Source organism: Oncorhynchus mykiss, chromosome 6, assembly GCF_057628025.1.
Source record: "Oncorhynchus mykiss isolate SJ-2025 chromosome 6, ASM5762802v1, whole genome shotgun sequence".
Classification (NCBI taxonomy): domain Eukaryota; kingdom Metazoa; phylum Chordata; class Actinopteri; order Salmoniformes; family Salmonidae; genus Oncorhynchus; species Oncorhynchus mykiss.
This window is the reverse complement of record NC_143027.1, coordinates 10,475,390-10,492,383: the sequence shown is the minus strand read 5'-3', so window position 1 is coordinate 10,492,383 and position 16,994 is coordinate 10,475,390. Positions and strand designations below refer to the sequence as shown.

At 42.1% G+C, this 16,994-nt stretch overlaps 1 protein-coding gene across 1 annotated transcript in view; it reads left to right on the top strand.

The window, feature by feature from the left end:
* The window catches only part of LOC110525094 (glutamate receptor ionotropic, delta-2), a 644,456-nt gene that overhangs the window by 597,276 nt on the left and 30,186 nt on the right, over positions 1-16,994 (top strand). The window contains 1 exon segment of the mRNA XM_090236958.1: positions 13,710-13,876. Within this exon segment, the coding sequence (XP_090093084.1) occupies positions 13,710-13,876 (167 nt within the window).

Below are 16,994 nucleotides of genomic sequence, written 5' to 3'. Positions count from 1 at the left end.
AACAAGCTACGCGTCAGTATAGAGACAAAGTAGAGTTGCAATTCAACGGCTCAGACCCGAGAGGTATGTGGCAGGGTCTACAGTCAATCACGGACTACAAAAAGAAAACAAGCCCCATCGCAGACCCTGGTGTCTTGCTCCCAGACAAACTAAACAACTTCTTTGCTCGCTTTGAGAACAATACAGTGCCACCTACACAGCCCGCTACCAAAACCTGTGGGCTCTCCTTCACCGCAGCCAACGTGATTAAAACATTTAAACGTGTTAACCATCGCAAGGCTGCCGGCCCAGACGGCACCCCTAGCCGCATCCTCAGAGCATGGGCAGACCATCTGGCTGGTGTGTTTACGGACATATTCAATCAATCCCTATCCCAGTCTGCTGTTCCCACATGCTTCAAGAGGGCCACCATTGTTCCTGTTCCCAAGAAGGCTAAGGTAACTGAGCTAAACGACTATCACCTCGTAGCACTCACTTCCGTCATCATGAAGTGCTTTGAGAGACTAGTCAAGGATCATACAGCCTCCACCCTACCTGACACCCTAGACCCACTCCAATTTGCTTACCGCCCCAATAGGTCCACAGACGACGCAATCGCAATCACACTGCACACTGCCCTATCCCATCTGGACAAGAGGAATACCTATGTAAGAATGTTGTTCATCGACTACAGCTCAGCATTTAACACCATAGTACCCTCCAAACTCATCATTAAGCTCTAGACCCTGGGTCTCGACCCCGCCCTGTGCAACTGGGTCCTGGACTCCCCAGGTGGTAATGTTACGAAACAATATCTCCACCCCGATGATCCTCAACACTGGGGTCCCACAAGGGTGCGTGCTCAGCCCCCTCCTGTACTCCCTGTTCACCCATGACTGCGTGGCCATGCACGCCTCCAACTCAATCATCAAGTTTGCAGACGACACTACAGTGGTAGGCTTGATTACCAACAACGACGAGATGGCCTACAGAGAGGAGGTGAGGGACCTCAGAGTGTGATGTCAGGAAAATAACCTCACACTCAACGTCAACAAAACAAAGGAGATGATAGTGGACTTCAGGAAACAGCAGAGGGAGCACCCCCCTATCCACATCGACGGGACAGTAGTGGAGAAGGTGGAAAGTTTTAATTGCCTCTGCGTACACACCGCAGACAAACTGAAATGGTCCACCCACACAGACAGTGAAGAAGGTGCAACAGCTCCTCTTCAACCTCAGGAGGCTGAAGAAATTTGGCTTCTCACCAAAAACACTCACAAACTTTTACAGATGCACAATCGAGAGCATCCTGTCGGGCTGTATCACCGCCTGTTATGGCAATTGCTCCTCCCACAACCGTAAGTCTCTCCAGAGGGTAGTGAGGTCTGCACAACACATCACCGGGGACAAACTACCTGCCCTCCAGGACACCTACACTACCCGATGTCACAGCAAGGCCAAAAAGATCAACAAGGACAACAACCACCCTAGCCACTGCCTGTTCACCCCCCTATCATCCAGAAGGCGAAGTCAGTACAGGTCCATCAAAGCTGGGACCAAGAGACAGAAACTGTTTTTCAATCTCAAGGCCATCAGACTGTTAAACAGACATCACTAACATTGAGTGGCTGCTGTCAACATACTGACTCAAATCTCTAGCCACTTTAGAAATTAAAAATTGGATGTAATAAATGTATCACTAGTCACTGTAAACAATGCCACTTTATATAATGTTTGCATACCCTACATTACTCATCTCATATGTATATACTGTACTCTATACCATCTACTGCATCTTGCCTATGCCGTTCTGCCATCGCTCAGCAATATATTTATATGTACATATTCTTATTCATTCCTTTACACTTGTGTGTAAAAGGTAGTAGTTGTGAAATTGCTAGATTACTTGTTAGATATTACTGCATAGTCGGAACTAGAAGCACAAGCATTTCGCTACACTCGCTTTAACATCTGCTAACCATGTGTATGTGAACAATAACATTTGATTTGATTTGTATAGTTAACGTGACTATGCATATATGATCAACAGTCGGTTAGCCAATATGCGTGAGCACTGGTTGGTCGGGCCAATTGAGGTAGTATGTACATGAACATATAGTTAAAGTGACTATGCAGATAAGATAAACAGAGAGTAGCAGCAGCATAAAAGAGGGGTTGGAGGGGGGCACACAATGCAAATAGTCCGGGTAGCCATTTGATTACCTGTTCAGGAGTCTTATGACTTGGGTGTATAAACTTTTGAGAAGCCTTTTTGTCCTAGACTTGGCACTCCGGTACCGCTTGCCATGCGGCAGTAGAGAGAACAGTCTATGACTGGGGTGGCTGGGGTCTTTGACCATTTTTAGGGCCTTCCTCTGACACCGCCTGGTTTAGATGTCCTGGATGGCAGGCAGCTTTGCCCCAGTGATGTACTGGGCCGTACGCACTACCCTCTGAAGTGCCTTGTGGTCTGAGGCCGAGCAATTGCCGTACCAGGCAGTGATGTAGAACATTTGGACCTGAGGACCCATGACAAATCTTTTTAGTTTCCTGAGGCTTTATCGTGCCCTCTTCACGACTGTCTTGGTGTGTTTGGACCATTCTAGTTTGTTGTTGATGTGAACACCAAGGACCTTGAAGCTCTCAACCTGCTCCACTACAGCCCCGTCAATTAGAATGGGGGCGTGCTTGGTCTTCCTTGTCCTGTAGTCCACAATCATCTCCTTAGTCTTGGTTACGTTGGTTACGCAGCTCTGCCCTTTAGCTCAGTGTGAATGTTGCCTGTAATCCATGGCTTCTGGTTGAGGTATGTACGTACAGTCACTGTTGGGACAACGTCCTCGATGCACTTATTGATAAAGCCAGTGACTGATGTGGTGTGCTCCTCAATGCCATCGGAAGAATTCCGGAACATGTTCCAGTCTGTGATAGCAGAACATTCCTGTAGTTTAGCATCTGCTTCATCTGACCTATTTATTTATAGACCAAGTCACTGGTGTTTCCTGCTTTCATTTTTGCTTGTAAGCAGGAATCAGGGGGATAGACTTGTGGTCGGATTTACCAAATGGAGGGCGAGGGAGAGCTTTGTACGCATCTCTGTGTGTGGAGTACAGGTGATCTACACTTTTCTTCCCTCTGGTTGCACATTTAACATGTTGATAGAGATTTGGTAGAACTGATTTAAGTTTCCCTACATTGAAGTCTCCGGCCACTAGGAGCACCACCTCTGGGTGAATGGTTTCCTGTTTGCTTATTTCCTTATACAGCTGACTGAGTGCTGTCTTTGTGCCAGCATCTGTCTGTGGTGGTAAATAGCCACGGAAAGTATAGCTGAAAACTCTCTAGGCAAGTAGTGTGGTCTGCAATTTATCACAATATACTTTACTTCAGGTGAGCAAAATTTAGAGACTTCCTTAGATTTCGTGCACCAGCTGTTGTTCATAGACAGAGCAATGGATGCAAAGACTGAACATCCATTATAGTTTTGAAGCTATGCCGTGTTTGTTTACTTTTAAGTTTTTAACAAACACGGGAGGAAAACAAGTTTGGGTTCTGATGAGGTACGACAGTTGAACTAAGCTCATGAGGCATAAGTTATATTCTTCAAAAATCAATGGGTAGTATTGATTATCATTAATTTATAAGTCCAAAATGTATGTAGCAACTGCAGATTCTAGCTTTAATTAAGGTGGAAAACAAACGGCTGAGAAGAAATTGTCACACATGGTACCGGTCTGTCACCACTGTTACTGCCAGCAGCATACCACCCAGCATACCACTGCTGGCTTACTTCTGAAGCTAAGCAGGGTTGGTCCTGGTCAGTCCCTGGATGGGAGAACAGATGCTGCTGGAAGTGGTGTTGGAGGGCCAGTAGGAAGCACTCTTTCCTCTGGTCTAAAAAATATCCCAATGCCTGAGGGCAGTGATTGGGGACACTGCCCTGTGTAGGGTGCCGTCTTTCGGGTGGGACGTTAAACAGGTGTCCTGACCCTCTGCGGTCATTAAAGATCCCACTTATCGTAAAGGTAGGGGTGTTAACCCCGGTGTCCTGGCTAAATTCCCATTCTAGCCATCAAACCATCAAGGTCACCTAATAATCTCCAGTTTACAATTGGCTCATTCATCCCCCTCCTCTCCCCTGTAACTATTCCCCAGGTCATTACTGTAAATGAGAATGTGTTTTCAGTCAACTTACCTGGTAAAATAACAGATAAATAAATAATAAATAAATACTGTCAAGCGCACATACAATTGTGGGTATGCCACCTGTGTGCCAACTCATGCCCACCACTGTGATAGAGGTGCTGTTGGGAAAGACTATCTTCACTGAGCCCAAAGACCAACCATAGTGCAGAATGATCAGAGAAAAACTCACTATGGTTTTATCACAAAATGCTTCCTGATTCCTTGAAAACAAACAAATGCATGGAGGGAGAGAGAGAGTGGGGGAGTGTGAGGCATCTGAACAGATGCAGAGAGAGCCTGGAGAGGGAGCTGGAAGGCGGCGAGGGACTTTTAGAGAGGAAGCTCTGTCAGTGCAAACAGAAGGTTTGGGAGTGGGAGGGAGACAGAGAGTATAAGAGGAGGCTGAGGAGCAGAGGGAGGAGTGATGTTAATTGATTGTGCATCGGGACACGGGAACTTTCACACATTCCTTTTCATCTTCTTCCCTCTCTCTCCTCTCCTCTCTCTACTGCTCCCTAGCCATTCCCTGTGTATCCACGTGTCCTAGAGGAGACCTAACTATCACTGAAGGGTGGTGGAGGTGCCGAGGGATGCTCCATCAGTAATCTAAGATAGTTTGAGCTTTTTCTGTAATAATTTGAGAGAGAGAGAGACAGACAGAGAGATAGAGAGAGACAGAGAGAGAGACAGAGAGACAGGGGGAGAGAGAGGGAGAGACAGAGAGAGAGAGAAAGAGAGAGAGAGACATATGTTTCCCATGCCAATAAAGCCCTGGAATTGACTTGAATTGAGAAAGAAAGGTTTTGTTGGTATTTGAGACCAACAATACAGGTATTAAAGGTCTCTGAGACCAGGTAGACCAAGGCCGCCTGGTCTGTCTCAGGTAGCCTTGGTCTATCTCAGGTAGCCTTGGTCTGTCTCAGGTAGCCTTGGTCTGTCTCAGGTAGCCTTGGTCTGTCTCAGGTAGCCTTGGTCTATCTCAGGTAGCCTTGGTCTGTCTCAGGTAGCCTTGGTCTGTCTCAGGTAGCCTTGGTCTGTCTCAGGTAGCCTTGGTCTGTCTCAGGTAGTCTTGGTCTGTCTCAGGTAGCCTGGTCTGTCTCAGGTAGCCTGATCTGTCTCAGGTAGCCTTGGTCTATCTCAGGTAGCTTTGGTCTGTCTCAGGTAGCCTTGGTCTATCTCAGGTAGCCTTGGTCTGTCTCAGGTAGCCTTGGTCTGTCTCAGGTAGCCTTGGTCTGTCTCAGGTAGCCTTGGTCTGTCTCAGGTAGCCTTGGTCTATCTCAGGTAGCCTTGGTCTGTCTCAGGTAGCCTTGGTCTATCTCATGTTGCCTTGGTCTGTCTCATGTTGCCTTGGTCTGTCTCAGGTAGCCTTGGTCTATCTCAGGTAGCCTTGGTCTGTCTCAGGTAGCCTTGGTCTGTCTCAGGTAGCCTTGGTCTGTCTCAGGAAGCCTTGGTCTCTCTCAGGTAGCCTTGGTCTGTCTCAGGTAGCCTTGGTCATCCTCAGGAAGCCTTGGCCTCTCTCAGGTAGCCTTGGTCTGTGACAGGTAGCCTTGGTCTTCATTAGGTAGCCTTGGTCTGTGACAGGTAGCCTTGGTCTTCATTAGGTAGCCTTGGTCTGTGACAGGTAGCCTTGGTCTTCCTCAGGAAGCCTTGGTCTGTGACTGACCTGGTCTTCCTCAGGTAGCCTTTATCTGTCTCAGGTAGCCTTGTTCTTCCTCAGGTAGCCTTGGTCTTCATTAGGTAGCCTTGGTCTGTCTCAGGTAGACTTGTTCTTCCTCAGGTAGCCTTGGTCTGTGACTGACCTGGTTTTCCTCAGGTAGTCTGACCTTCTACTGACCTGGGATGGTATCCATAACGCATCAAAAAAGGTCTTAGGAATCTGGTTAAAACCTGTTTTAAGACGAAAAGAACTCCCAGTTCAGAGTAGGATTTAGGATGATGTGAAGGTACTGCCCAGACAAACTCTGAGACAGGAATAAAATCAACTCAGCTGGTGTTCTTGACAATTTGAGGTACCGCAAAGGAAAGATAGTGATGACACTTATTGACATTGTTGTAAATTGGGGAATAACCAATCCTGATGAGGCATGACCAGACTGTGAACTCTATAGCACTCTTCAGACAACCTCAGTGAATGTGACTGTACATCAAATGTGGAAATTTCCAAATGACATAATCAATTTGCCTACTCTTAATTATTGTCTAATACTGTATGTTGGCATGCATAATTTTTTTTTAACCAATTCTGATGGTTGTAAAAAGCGGAATTTTGAAAACAAATACCATTATATCAACACACTCGTCACTCCTGTTTAACAACCCTAAATCTCTTTGGCACAGTAGGCATTACAGTAGACATTACAGTAGACATTACAGTAGGCATTACAGTAGGCATTACAGTAGACATTACAGTAGGCATTACAGTAGACATTACAGTAGACATTACAGTAGGCATTACAGTAGGCATTACAGTAGACATTACAGTAGACATTACAGTAGGCATTACAGTAGGCATTACAGTAGGCATTACAGTAGACATTACAGTAGGCATTACAGTAGACATTACAGTAGACATTACAGTAGGCATTACAGTAGACATTACAGTAGGCATTACAGTAGACATTACAGTAGACATTACAGTAGGCATTACAGTAGACATTACAGTAGACATTACAGTAGACATTACAGTAGGCATTACAGTAGACATTACAGTAGACATTACAGTAGGCATTACAGTAGACATTACAGTAGACATTACAGTAGGCATTACAGTAGACATTACAGTAGGCATTACAGTAGACATTACAGTAGACATTACAGTAGGCATTACAGTAGACATTACAGTAGACATTACAGTAGACATTACAGTAGGCATTACAGTAGACATTACAGTAGGCATTACAGTAGACATTACAGTAGACATTACAGTAGACATTACAGTAGACATTACAGTAGGCATTACAGTAGACATTACAGTAGACATTACAGTAGACATTACAGTAGACATTACAGTAGGCATTACAGTAGACATTACAGTAGGCATTACAGTAGGCATTACAGTAGACATTACAGTAGACATTACAGTAGGCATTACAGTAGACATTACAGTAGACATTACAGTAGGCATTACAGTAGACATTACAGTAGACATTACAGTAGACATTACAGTAGACATTACAGTAGGCATTACAGTAGACATTACAGTAGACATTACAGTAGGCATTACAGTAGGCATTACAGTAGACATTACAGTAGACATTACAGTAGGCATTACAGTAGACATTACAGTAGACATTACAGTAGACATCGAGTCACTTGCCGATAACGTTGCATACAGCGTATTAAAGGGCTCTGATTTTCATCGAACGCAACATAACATAAGCCCTGGATTCCTTCAGTTGCTCAACTTTTAAGGATGCCAAACTTAGACATTTCTTTACTAATGTGATTTTGTACTCCAAATGGATAACTTGAAATAACATGATGTAGGTAATTCAATAATACATTTAAAAAAAAGTTTATTTATTAGCCTCGTGGTTATAAGTATTTAGGAATATCATATTGAAATATGCCTCCTGTGAAATCATTGTCAAAGTGCGAGAGATACTGTTGCATGTAGATCTAGATTATTTACGGATGGATTATATTGACATATCAAAATATTATTTCAACAACTTCAACCACTGACTCCCTGCATTTTTCTAGTATCAAGATGCCTGTTGATAACTCTTAACTGGTTATGACAGCACATGAGGTCTCCTAATTATCTGTCGACTTGGTGTGTCTCTTATGACTAAAGCAAAACGTAAAACGTAAAGTAAAACGTCTCTATTGTTAATATTTACGATCCATTTTCTACTCTGAGACGATTGGTGGATACGGGCCTGGTCCGCCTCAGGTATCCTGACCTGAAAACACAACGTAGAAAAAGCAGTTGCTTTGCACCCACATTGTGTAAATACGTAACCTTAACCTTAACCGTAACTCTAACCTTAACGCTAACCCTAACGTTAATCCCAATCCTAACCTTAACCGTAACTCTAACCTTAACGCTAACCCTAACGTTAATCCCAATCCTAACCCCAACCTTAACCGTAACTCTAACCTTAACGCTAACCCTAACGTTAATCCCAATCCTAACCTTAACCGTAACTCTAACCTTAACGCTAACCTTAAACGTTAACCCCGATCCTAACCTTAACCGTAACTCTAACCTTAACGCTAACCCTAACGTTAATCCCGATCCTAACCTTAACCGTAACTCTAACCTTAACGCTAACCCTAACGTTAATCCCAATCCTAACCCTAACCTTAACCGTAACTCTAACGTTAACGCTAACCCTAACGTTAATCCCAATCCTAACCTTAACCTTAACCGTAACTCTAACCTTAACGCTAACCCTAACATTCATCCCAATCCTAACCTTAACCTTAACCGTAACTCTAACCTTAACGCTAACCCTAACGTTAATCCCAATCCTAACCTTAACCTTAACCGTAACTCTAACCTTAACGCTAACCCTAACGTTAATCCCAATCCTAACCCTAACCTTAACCGTAACTCTAACCTTAACGCTAACCCTAACGTTAATCCCAATCCTAACCCTAACCTTAACCGTAACTCTAACCTTAACGCTAAACCTAACGTTAATCCCAATCCTAACCCTAACCTTAACCGTAACTCTAACCATAACTCTAACCCTAACGTTAATCCCAATCCTAACCCTAACCTTAACCGTAACTCTAACCTTAACGCTAACCCTAACATTAATCCCAATCCTAACCTTAACCTTAACCGTAACTCTAACCTTAACGCTAACCCTAACGTTCATCCCAATCCTAACCTTAACCTTAACCGTAACTCTAACCTTAACGCTAACCCTAACGTTAATCCCAATCCTAACCTTAACCGTAACTCTAACCTTAACGCTAACCCTAACGTTAATCCTAATCCTAACCCCAACCTTAACCGTAACTCTAACCCTAACATTAATCCCAATCCTAACCCTAACCTTAACCGTAACTCTAACCTTAACGCTAACCCTAACGTTAATCCCAATCCTAACCTTAACCGTAACTCTAACCTTAACGCTAACCCTAACGTTAATCCCAATCCTAACCCTAACCTTAATCGTAACTCTAACCTTAACGCTAACCCTAATGTTAATTCTAATCCTAACCTTAACCGTAACTCTAACCTTAACGCTAACCCTAACGTTAATCCCAATCCTAACCCTAACCTTAACCGTAACTCTAACCTTAACGCTAACCCTAACGTTAATCCCAATCCTAACCCTAACCTTAACCGTAACTCTAACCTTAACGCTAACCCTAACGTTAATCCCAATCCTAACCCTAACCTTAACCGTAACTCTAACCTTAACGCTAACCCTAACGTTCATCCCAATCCTAACCTTAACCTTAACCGTAACTCTAACCTTAACGCTAACCCTAACGTTAATCCCAATCCTAACCTTAACCGTAACTCTAACCTTAACGCTAACCCTAACGTTAATCCTAATCCTAACCCCAACCTTAACCGTAACTCTAACCCTAACATTAATCCCAATCCTAACCCTAACCTTAACCGTAACTCTAACCTTAACGCTAACCCTAACGTTAATCCCAATCCTAACCTTAACCGTAACTCTAACCTTAACGCTAACCCTAACGTTAATCCCAATCCTAACCCTAACCTTAATCGTAACTCTAACCTTAACGCTAACCCTAATGTTAATTCTAATCCTAACCTTAACCGTAACTCTAACCTTAACGCTAACCCTAACGTTAATCCCAATCCTAACCCTAACCTTAACCGTAACTCTAACCTTAACGCTAACCCTAACGTTAATCCCAATCCTAACCCTAACCTTAACCGTAACTCTAACCTTAACGCTAACCCTAACGTTAATCCCAATCCTAACCCTAACCTTAACCGTAACTCTAACCTTAACGCTAACCCTAACGTTAATCCCAATCCTAACCCTAACCTTAACCGTAACTCTAACCTTAACGCTAACCCTAACGTTAATCCCAATCCTAACCCTAATGTTAATTCTAACCCTAACCTTAACCATAACTCTAACCCTAACGTTAATCCCCTAAATCTGCCACAGGTTCATCAACCCTTGATTCCAGTAATTCTCATTGTTAACCTTTGGAACCCTCTACTTTACACACGCCTATGACAGATGTGTACATAATGTCAACATACTTGTTTGAATACTCCACTCATGCAGTCGCTGTGAGTTCCTCCCTTTGTGACTCTCTACCAGTTGTGTGCTGCCACAGAATCATTTGAGATAGCCCAGACACGAAGAACAAAGCACAAGCATTAACCACCATTTTGGAGAGTTAAAACCCTAAATGTGAGCCCCTTCTAATGAACTTTAAACTGATTGAGAGAAAATACCACTTTAGGTATGTGTGAGGACTTTAATCATGAGGCAAGATTGGAAAACATGCCCTTCGGTGTTTCAGTCTTTTGAAGTCTGCTAGAGAAGATGATCTGAGCAAGCCACAAAGAAGTCTGAGTCAGAAATAGCACCCTTACCTTATCTAGTGGACTACTTTTGACCAGAGCCCTATGGCATTTGGGACACACATAACTCTAGCCTGTTCTCCCAAGTCTTCTGTCTGATATTTGGCACCATGGTAGTTCTTATAAATGTTTAAAAAATGTGTAATTAAATGAGGATCTCCTCATTTAAGCTGAGTGTGAAGCCTCTAAATCCTCTACAACGTTAGCGCTTGAAATAATGAGCGCTTGAAATAATTTACGGGTACAGTAATCACAACCAGTTAACAAACTAAAACATAAAGGGGGGAGTTCGACGATTTGCAAATTAAATTGCTAGTGTGTTAGACTTGATTTTGATCTACAGCGTTTATTAACCCCAAACTTGAGATTTATTTGGTTTGTTGTACCTTTAATGTAATTGACTTTCCCCCTATGTATTCTGTCCACAATGTAGACCCTGACATCGGTGTAAGCTACAGTATCATGTGTTTGAAATTGCGAAAGGAAGGGCATTTGTGTTAATTAAGCATTAAACACTCTGTATGCTCACGTCACGGTAATTACAACTCAGCTTCGAGGCCATCACCTGCTTTTAAATGATGATGTGAAATTAAAAACGCTGTACAACCAATGACAACAAACATATTTCACGTAAACGACATTAAGCTACCCCAGCGTACCCCAGGGGAATGGATGGACGACTTTAATTTCACGATTACGGATCTAGTGAGTAGTGCAGTCATATTTCCGAGAAAAGACAATGATGTGATTAGGATTCACCGGGTGCCCGGTGTTTGACGACAATGCCTTTTAATAATTATCAGGGCCCTTCTGATTGCCATGGCTCCAGGCAGGCTGCTCTCGCTCCATACGGAAAGACGTATCTCACTGCTTTTCCTCTCATCATGCGCCACCACTAAACCACTACCTGACTTCTACCCTTCAACTCCTGTTCCCTCTCTCTTTTTTTCTATGTTTCTACTAGTCTATTTATAGTTGTTTTTCTTGGAATCGCATCAATAAGGCGAGGACTTTGTGGTACCTGCTTGTTTTTTACACTTCCGTGCTCTCCTCTGAAAATGGTTTGGTAATCAATAGGAATCTCGACATTTCTTCCCTGCCCTTGCGCAGTAGATGTTTGACATTATAAGGGATAAGAACGACCATATAAACATTTTAAAGGACTTAAAGTGTTCATGAAAGGAGATGTTTTGTTACATCGCTTTGTTACATTTTTTAATGATGTCATGTGATGAAGTAGAGCAACTTTCACGAGACACTTTCAAGGACATTTCTCATATGTGGAGGAAATTATACACTATAAATGTTTCCGAAGGATTCCGCCCCATTCTTGACTGAACCTTCCTATTTAGATCACCCATTATTATATCATTAGTTTAAAATGGGTTTTGGGTTATTGCAGATAATATCATCATCAACCGTGTATTCCATTATAATAGCCTTCTCTCAAAAACAAAGAAACACTCATCAAGTGTTGGGAAAAGAGGGCACAAGAGACAGGGAGGAGATAAGAGACATTTGAAGGGGTAAAAATGCCATAAAAGCATATTTGAACAAGGAGACACATCTTACTAGCTCACATCTGTCTTGCATGTGACAACCATAAAATAGAATACAATCCAAAATAAAATAATATAATTGCTTTTATTTTTCCCAGAGGGAAACGTCAGTACATGCAGAAAGATTTTGTGCCATTGTGTTTCTGTTGAATTTTGTTGAGTACATAAATCCAAAAATTGTTCATTCTGATCCCATAAAACTCCTTGCTGGCTATGATTGACTAGTAGCCTCAACAACCACTGTGTATGCTTGTGGTCAGATGTCATCTTAACTTCCAAGCCAGTAGAACTGATGGACCCAACATCATTTTCTTGGAAGCAAATCTGTAAGACCCTGTGATATAATGGGGTGACAGGTAGCCTAGTGGTTAAGAGTGTTGGACTTTTAACCGAAAGGTAAAAATCTGTAAGACCCTGTGATATAATGGGGTGACAGGTAGCCTAGTGGTTAAGAGTGTTGGACTTGTAACCGAAAGGTAAAAATCTGTCGTTTTGTCCCTGAAATGAAAATAAGAATTTGTTCTTAACTGACTTTCCAAGTTAAATAAAGGTAAAATAGTAAATAAAAAATAAAGGGAATCCAGGAGAAGGAATACACTGCTTACCAAATGGCCCCCTATTCCCTATACAGTGCACTCAAAAGTAGTGCCCTATCAAAGGTATAGGGTACCATTTGGGATGTACCCATAGGGTAGCTGTCTGATTTCCTCGTCTCAGGGTCTACTGTTTGAGCCAAATCACCAAATAAGAGTATTTCATATTGAGAAATGGGCAATCACGTTGAACCCCGTCGAGACACAGACTGGTGTCAGGTGCCTGAAAATCTCATTACAGTTAATGATACGTCAGAGTCCAAATACAGTTCTGTCCCAATGGGCCCTGGTCAAAAGTAGTGCACTGTATAGGGAATAGGATGCCATTTGGGACACAGGCCATTTTAACCTAGACTTCCCCCCTTGAAACAGATGAAAGGGCTGACATAGTGTGTGATGAATATTAAGCTATAACATGCACTCGCTACAGCTTCAAATTAAAATAACATATTATATTCCAATTACAGGGTAACTTAATCATGTATGTCTTCTTTTAGATTTTATTGATTGATTTGTCAGGGACCATGTACAATTAAAACAAGAAAAAAAATCCTGACCTTGACTACTGTGGAAAATGCAAACACTGACCCAAGATCAGCGTCTAGGGGCAACACTTCACCCTACTCCACAGTGCATATGACACACTTAGTCACGGTTAATGTTCATGTTCAATCATGTAACCATCTCTCTACCCGAGTGTCAACATATAGTTTGTATAGTGTTATGTGTTTCTATATCTGTTTCTAATCATAGAAATAGAATTACAAGAAAGGGCGTAGCCCATCAGAACACAGCAGTTTGACCCTCATGAATACACTCAGTAGTTTTATGTCTGTGTTTTTACTTTTCTCTCAGGTGAAGTACGGGCGTTTTGCCTTTGTGTGGGATTCGGCAGTGCTGGAGTATATGGCCATCAACGATGAGGACTGCTCCTTCTACACTGTAGGGAGCAATGCACCAGATCGGGGCTACGGCTTCGCCATGCAGCACGGCAGTCCATACAGGGACATCTTCTCCCAGAGGTACAGAATTAAGCAGGGGCCCAACTTTGGTTTTAGAAGTGGGGGGGACATCATATACAGCTCTGGAAAAAATGAAGAGACCACTGCAAAATTATCAGTTTCTCTAGATTTACTATTTATAGGTATGTGTTTGGGTAAAATGAACATTTTTGTTTTATTCTATAAACTACTGACAACATTTCTCCCAAATTCCAAATAAAAATATTGTCATTTAGAGCATTTATTTGCAGAAAAGTGGTCAAAATAATAAAAAATATCCAGTGTTGTCAGACCTCGAATAATGCAAAGAATATAAGTTCATATTCATTTTTAAACAACACAATACTGATGTTCAGTATTTGGTGGAATAACTTTCATGCGTCTTTACATGCTCCCCACCAGTCTTTCACACTGATGTTGGGTGACTTTATACCACTCCTGGTGCAAAAATTCTTATATTCTTCTTGATCACATTCCAGAGGTTTTCAATGGGGTTCAGGTCTGGAGATTGGGCTGGCCATGACAGGGTCTTGATCTGGTGGTCCCCCATCCACACCTTGATTGACCTGGCTGTGTGGCATGAAGCATTGTCCTGCTGGAAAAAAACAATCCTCAGAGTTGGGGAACATTGTCAGAGCAGAAGGATTCAAGTTTTCTTCCAGGACAACCTTGTACGTGGCTTGATTCATGTGTCCTTCACAAAGACAAATCTGCCCGATTCCTGCCTTGCTGAAGCACCCCCAGATCATCACCGATCCTCCACCAAATTTCTCAGTCAGTAGTTTCTGGAATAAAACAAAAATGTTAATTTTACCAAAACACATACCAAATAAATAGTAAAACCAGAGACACTGATAATTTTGTAGTGGTCTCCAGAGCTGTATGTAATATATATATATATATATATATATATAGTGCCTTGCGAAAGTATTCGGCCCCCTTGAACTTTGCGACCTTTTGCCACATTTCAGGCTTCAAACATAAAGATATAAAACTGTATTTTTTTGTGAAGAATCAACAACAAGTGGGACACAATCATGAAGTGGAACGACATGTATTGGATATTTCAAACTTTTTTAACAAATCAAAAACTGAAAAATTGGGCTTGCAAAATTATTCAGCCCCCTTAAGTTAATACTTTGTAGCGCCACCTTTTGCTGCGATTACAGCTGTAAGTCGCTTGGGGTATGTCTCTATCAGTTTTGCACATCGAGAGACTGACATTTTTTCCCATTCCTCCTTGCAAAACAGCTCGATCTCTGAGGTTGGATGGAGAGCATTTGTGAACAGCAGTTTTCAGTTCTTTCCACAGATTCTCGATTGGATTCAGGTCTGGACTTTGACTTGGCCATTCTAACACCTGGATATGTTTATTTTTGAACCATTCCATTGTAGATTTTGCTTTATGTTTTGGATCATTGTCTTGTTGGAAGACAAATCTCCGTCCCAGTCTCAGGTCTTTTGCAGACTACATCAGGTTTTTCTTCCAGAATGGTCCTGTATTTGGCTCCATCCATCTTCCCATCAATTTTAACCATCTTCCCTGTCCCTGCTGAAGAAAAGCAGGCCCAAACCATGATGCTGCCACCACCATGTTTGACAGTGGGGATGGTGTGTTCAGCTGTGTTGCTTTTACGCCAAACATGACGTTTTGCATTGTTGCCAAAAAGTTCAATTTTGGTTGAATCTGACCAGAGCACCTTCTTCCACATGTTTGGTGTGTCTCCCAGGTGGCTTGTGGCAAACTTTAAACAACACTTTTTATGGATATCTTTAAGAAATGGCTTTCTTCTTGCCGCTCTTCCATAAAGGCCAGATTTGTGCAATATACGACTGATTGTTGTCCTATGGACAGAGTCTCCCACCTCAGCTGTAGATCTCTGCAGTTCATCCAGAGTGATCATGGGCCTCTTGGCTGCATCTCTGATCAGTCTTCTCCTTGTATGAGCTGAAAGTTTAGAGGGACGGCCAGGTCTTGGTAGATTTGCAGTGGTCCGATACTCCTTCCATTTCAATATTATCGCTTGCACAGTGCTCCTTGGGATGTTTAAAGCTTGGGAAATCTTTTTGTATCCAAATCCGGCTTTAAACTTCTTCACAACAGTATCTCGGACCTGCCTGGTGTGTTCTTTGTTCTTCATGATGCTCTCTGCGCTTTTAACGGACCTCTGAGACTATCACAGTGCAGGTGCATTTATACGGAGACTTGATTACACACAGGTGGATTGTATTTATCATCATTAGTCATTTAGGTCAACATTGGATCATTCAGAGATCCTCACTGAACTTCTGGAGAGAGTTTGCTGCACTGAAAGTAAAGGGGCTGAATAATTTTGCACGCCCAATTTTTCAGTTTTTGATTTGTTAAAAAAGTTTGAAATATCCAATAAATGTCGTTCCACTTCATGATTGTGTCCCACTTGTTGTTGATTCTTCACAAAAAAATACAGTTTTATATCTTTATGTTTGAAGCCTGAAATGTGGCAAAAGGTCGCAAAGTTCAAGGGGGCCGAATACTTTCGCAAGGCACTGTATATATATATACATACATACATACAGTGGGGCAAAAAAGTATTTAGTCAGCCACCAATTGTGCAAGTTCTCCCACTTAAAAAGATGAGAGAGGCCTGTAATTCATCATAGATACACTTCAACTATAACAGACAAAATGAGAAGAAAAAAAATCCAGAAAATCACATTGTAGGATTTTTTATGAATTTATTTGCAAGACATGCATAAATACATACATACACACACACACATTATTCTATCCTTGTGGGGACCTAAAATACATTTTTAGTCAAAATCCTATTTTCCCTAACCCCTGACCCTAAACCTTAACCCTTACCATAACCCTAACATTAACCCTAACTCTAACCTTTACCCGTAACTTTAAACCCTAAACCTAAGCACTATCCCATTTCCCTAATTCTAACCCTAACCCTAATTGTATCCCTAACCCTAAACCAATTGCCATTTTAGCATAGAAATCTTGGTGGGGCAAAAAAAAATAATAATTGTGGGATGCATGCCAGCAAAGCCATTATACAAAACAATACATTAGTTGCACTTTAATGGTGACAAATGATACCCACAACTGTTTTGGCATATATAAAGCTGTTCCTGTAAGAACTGATGC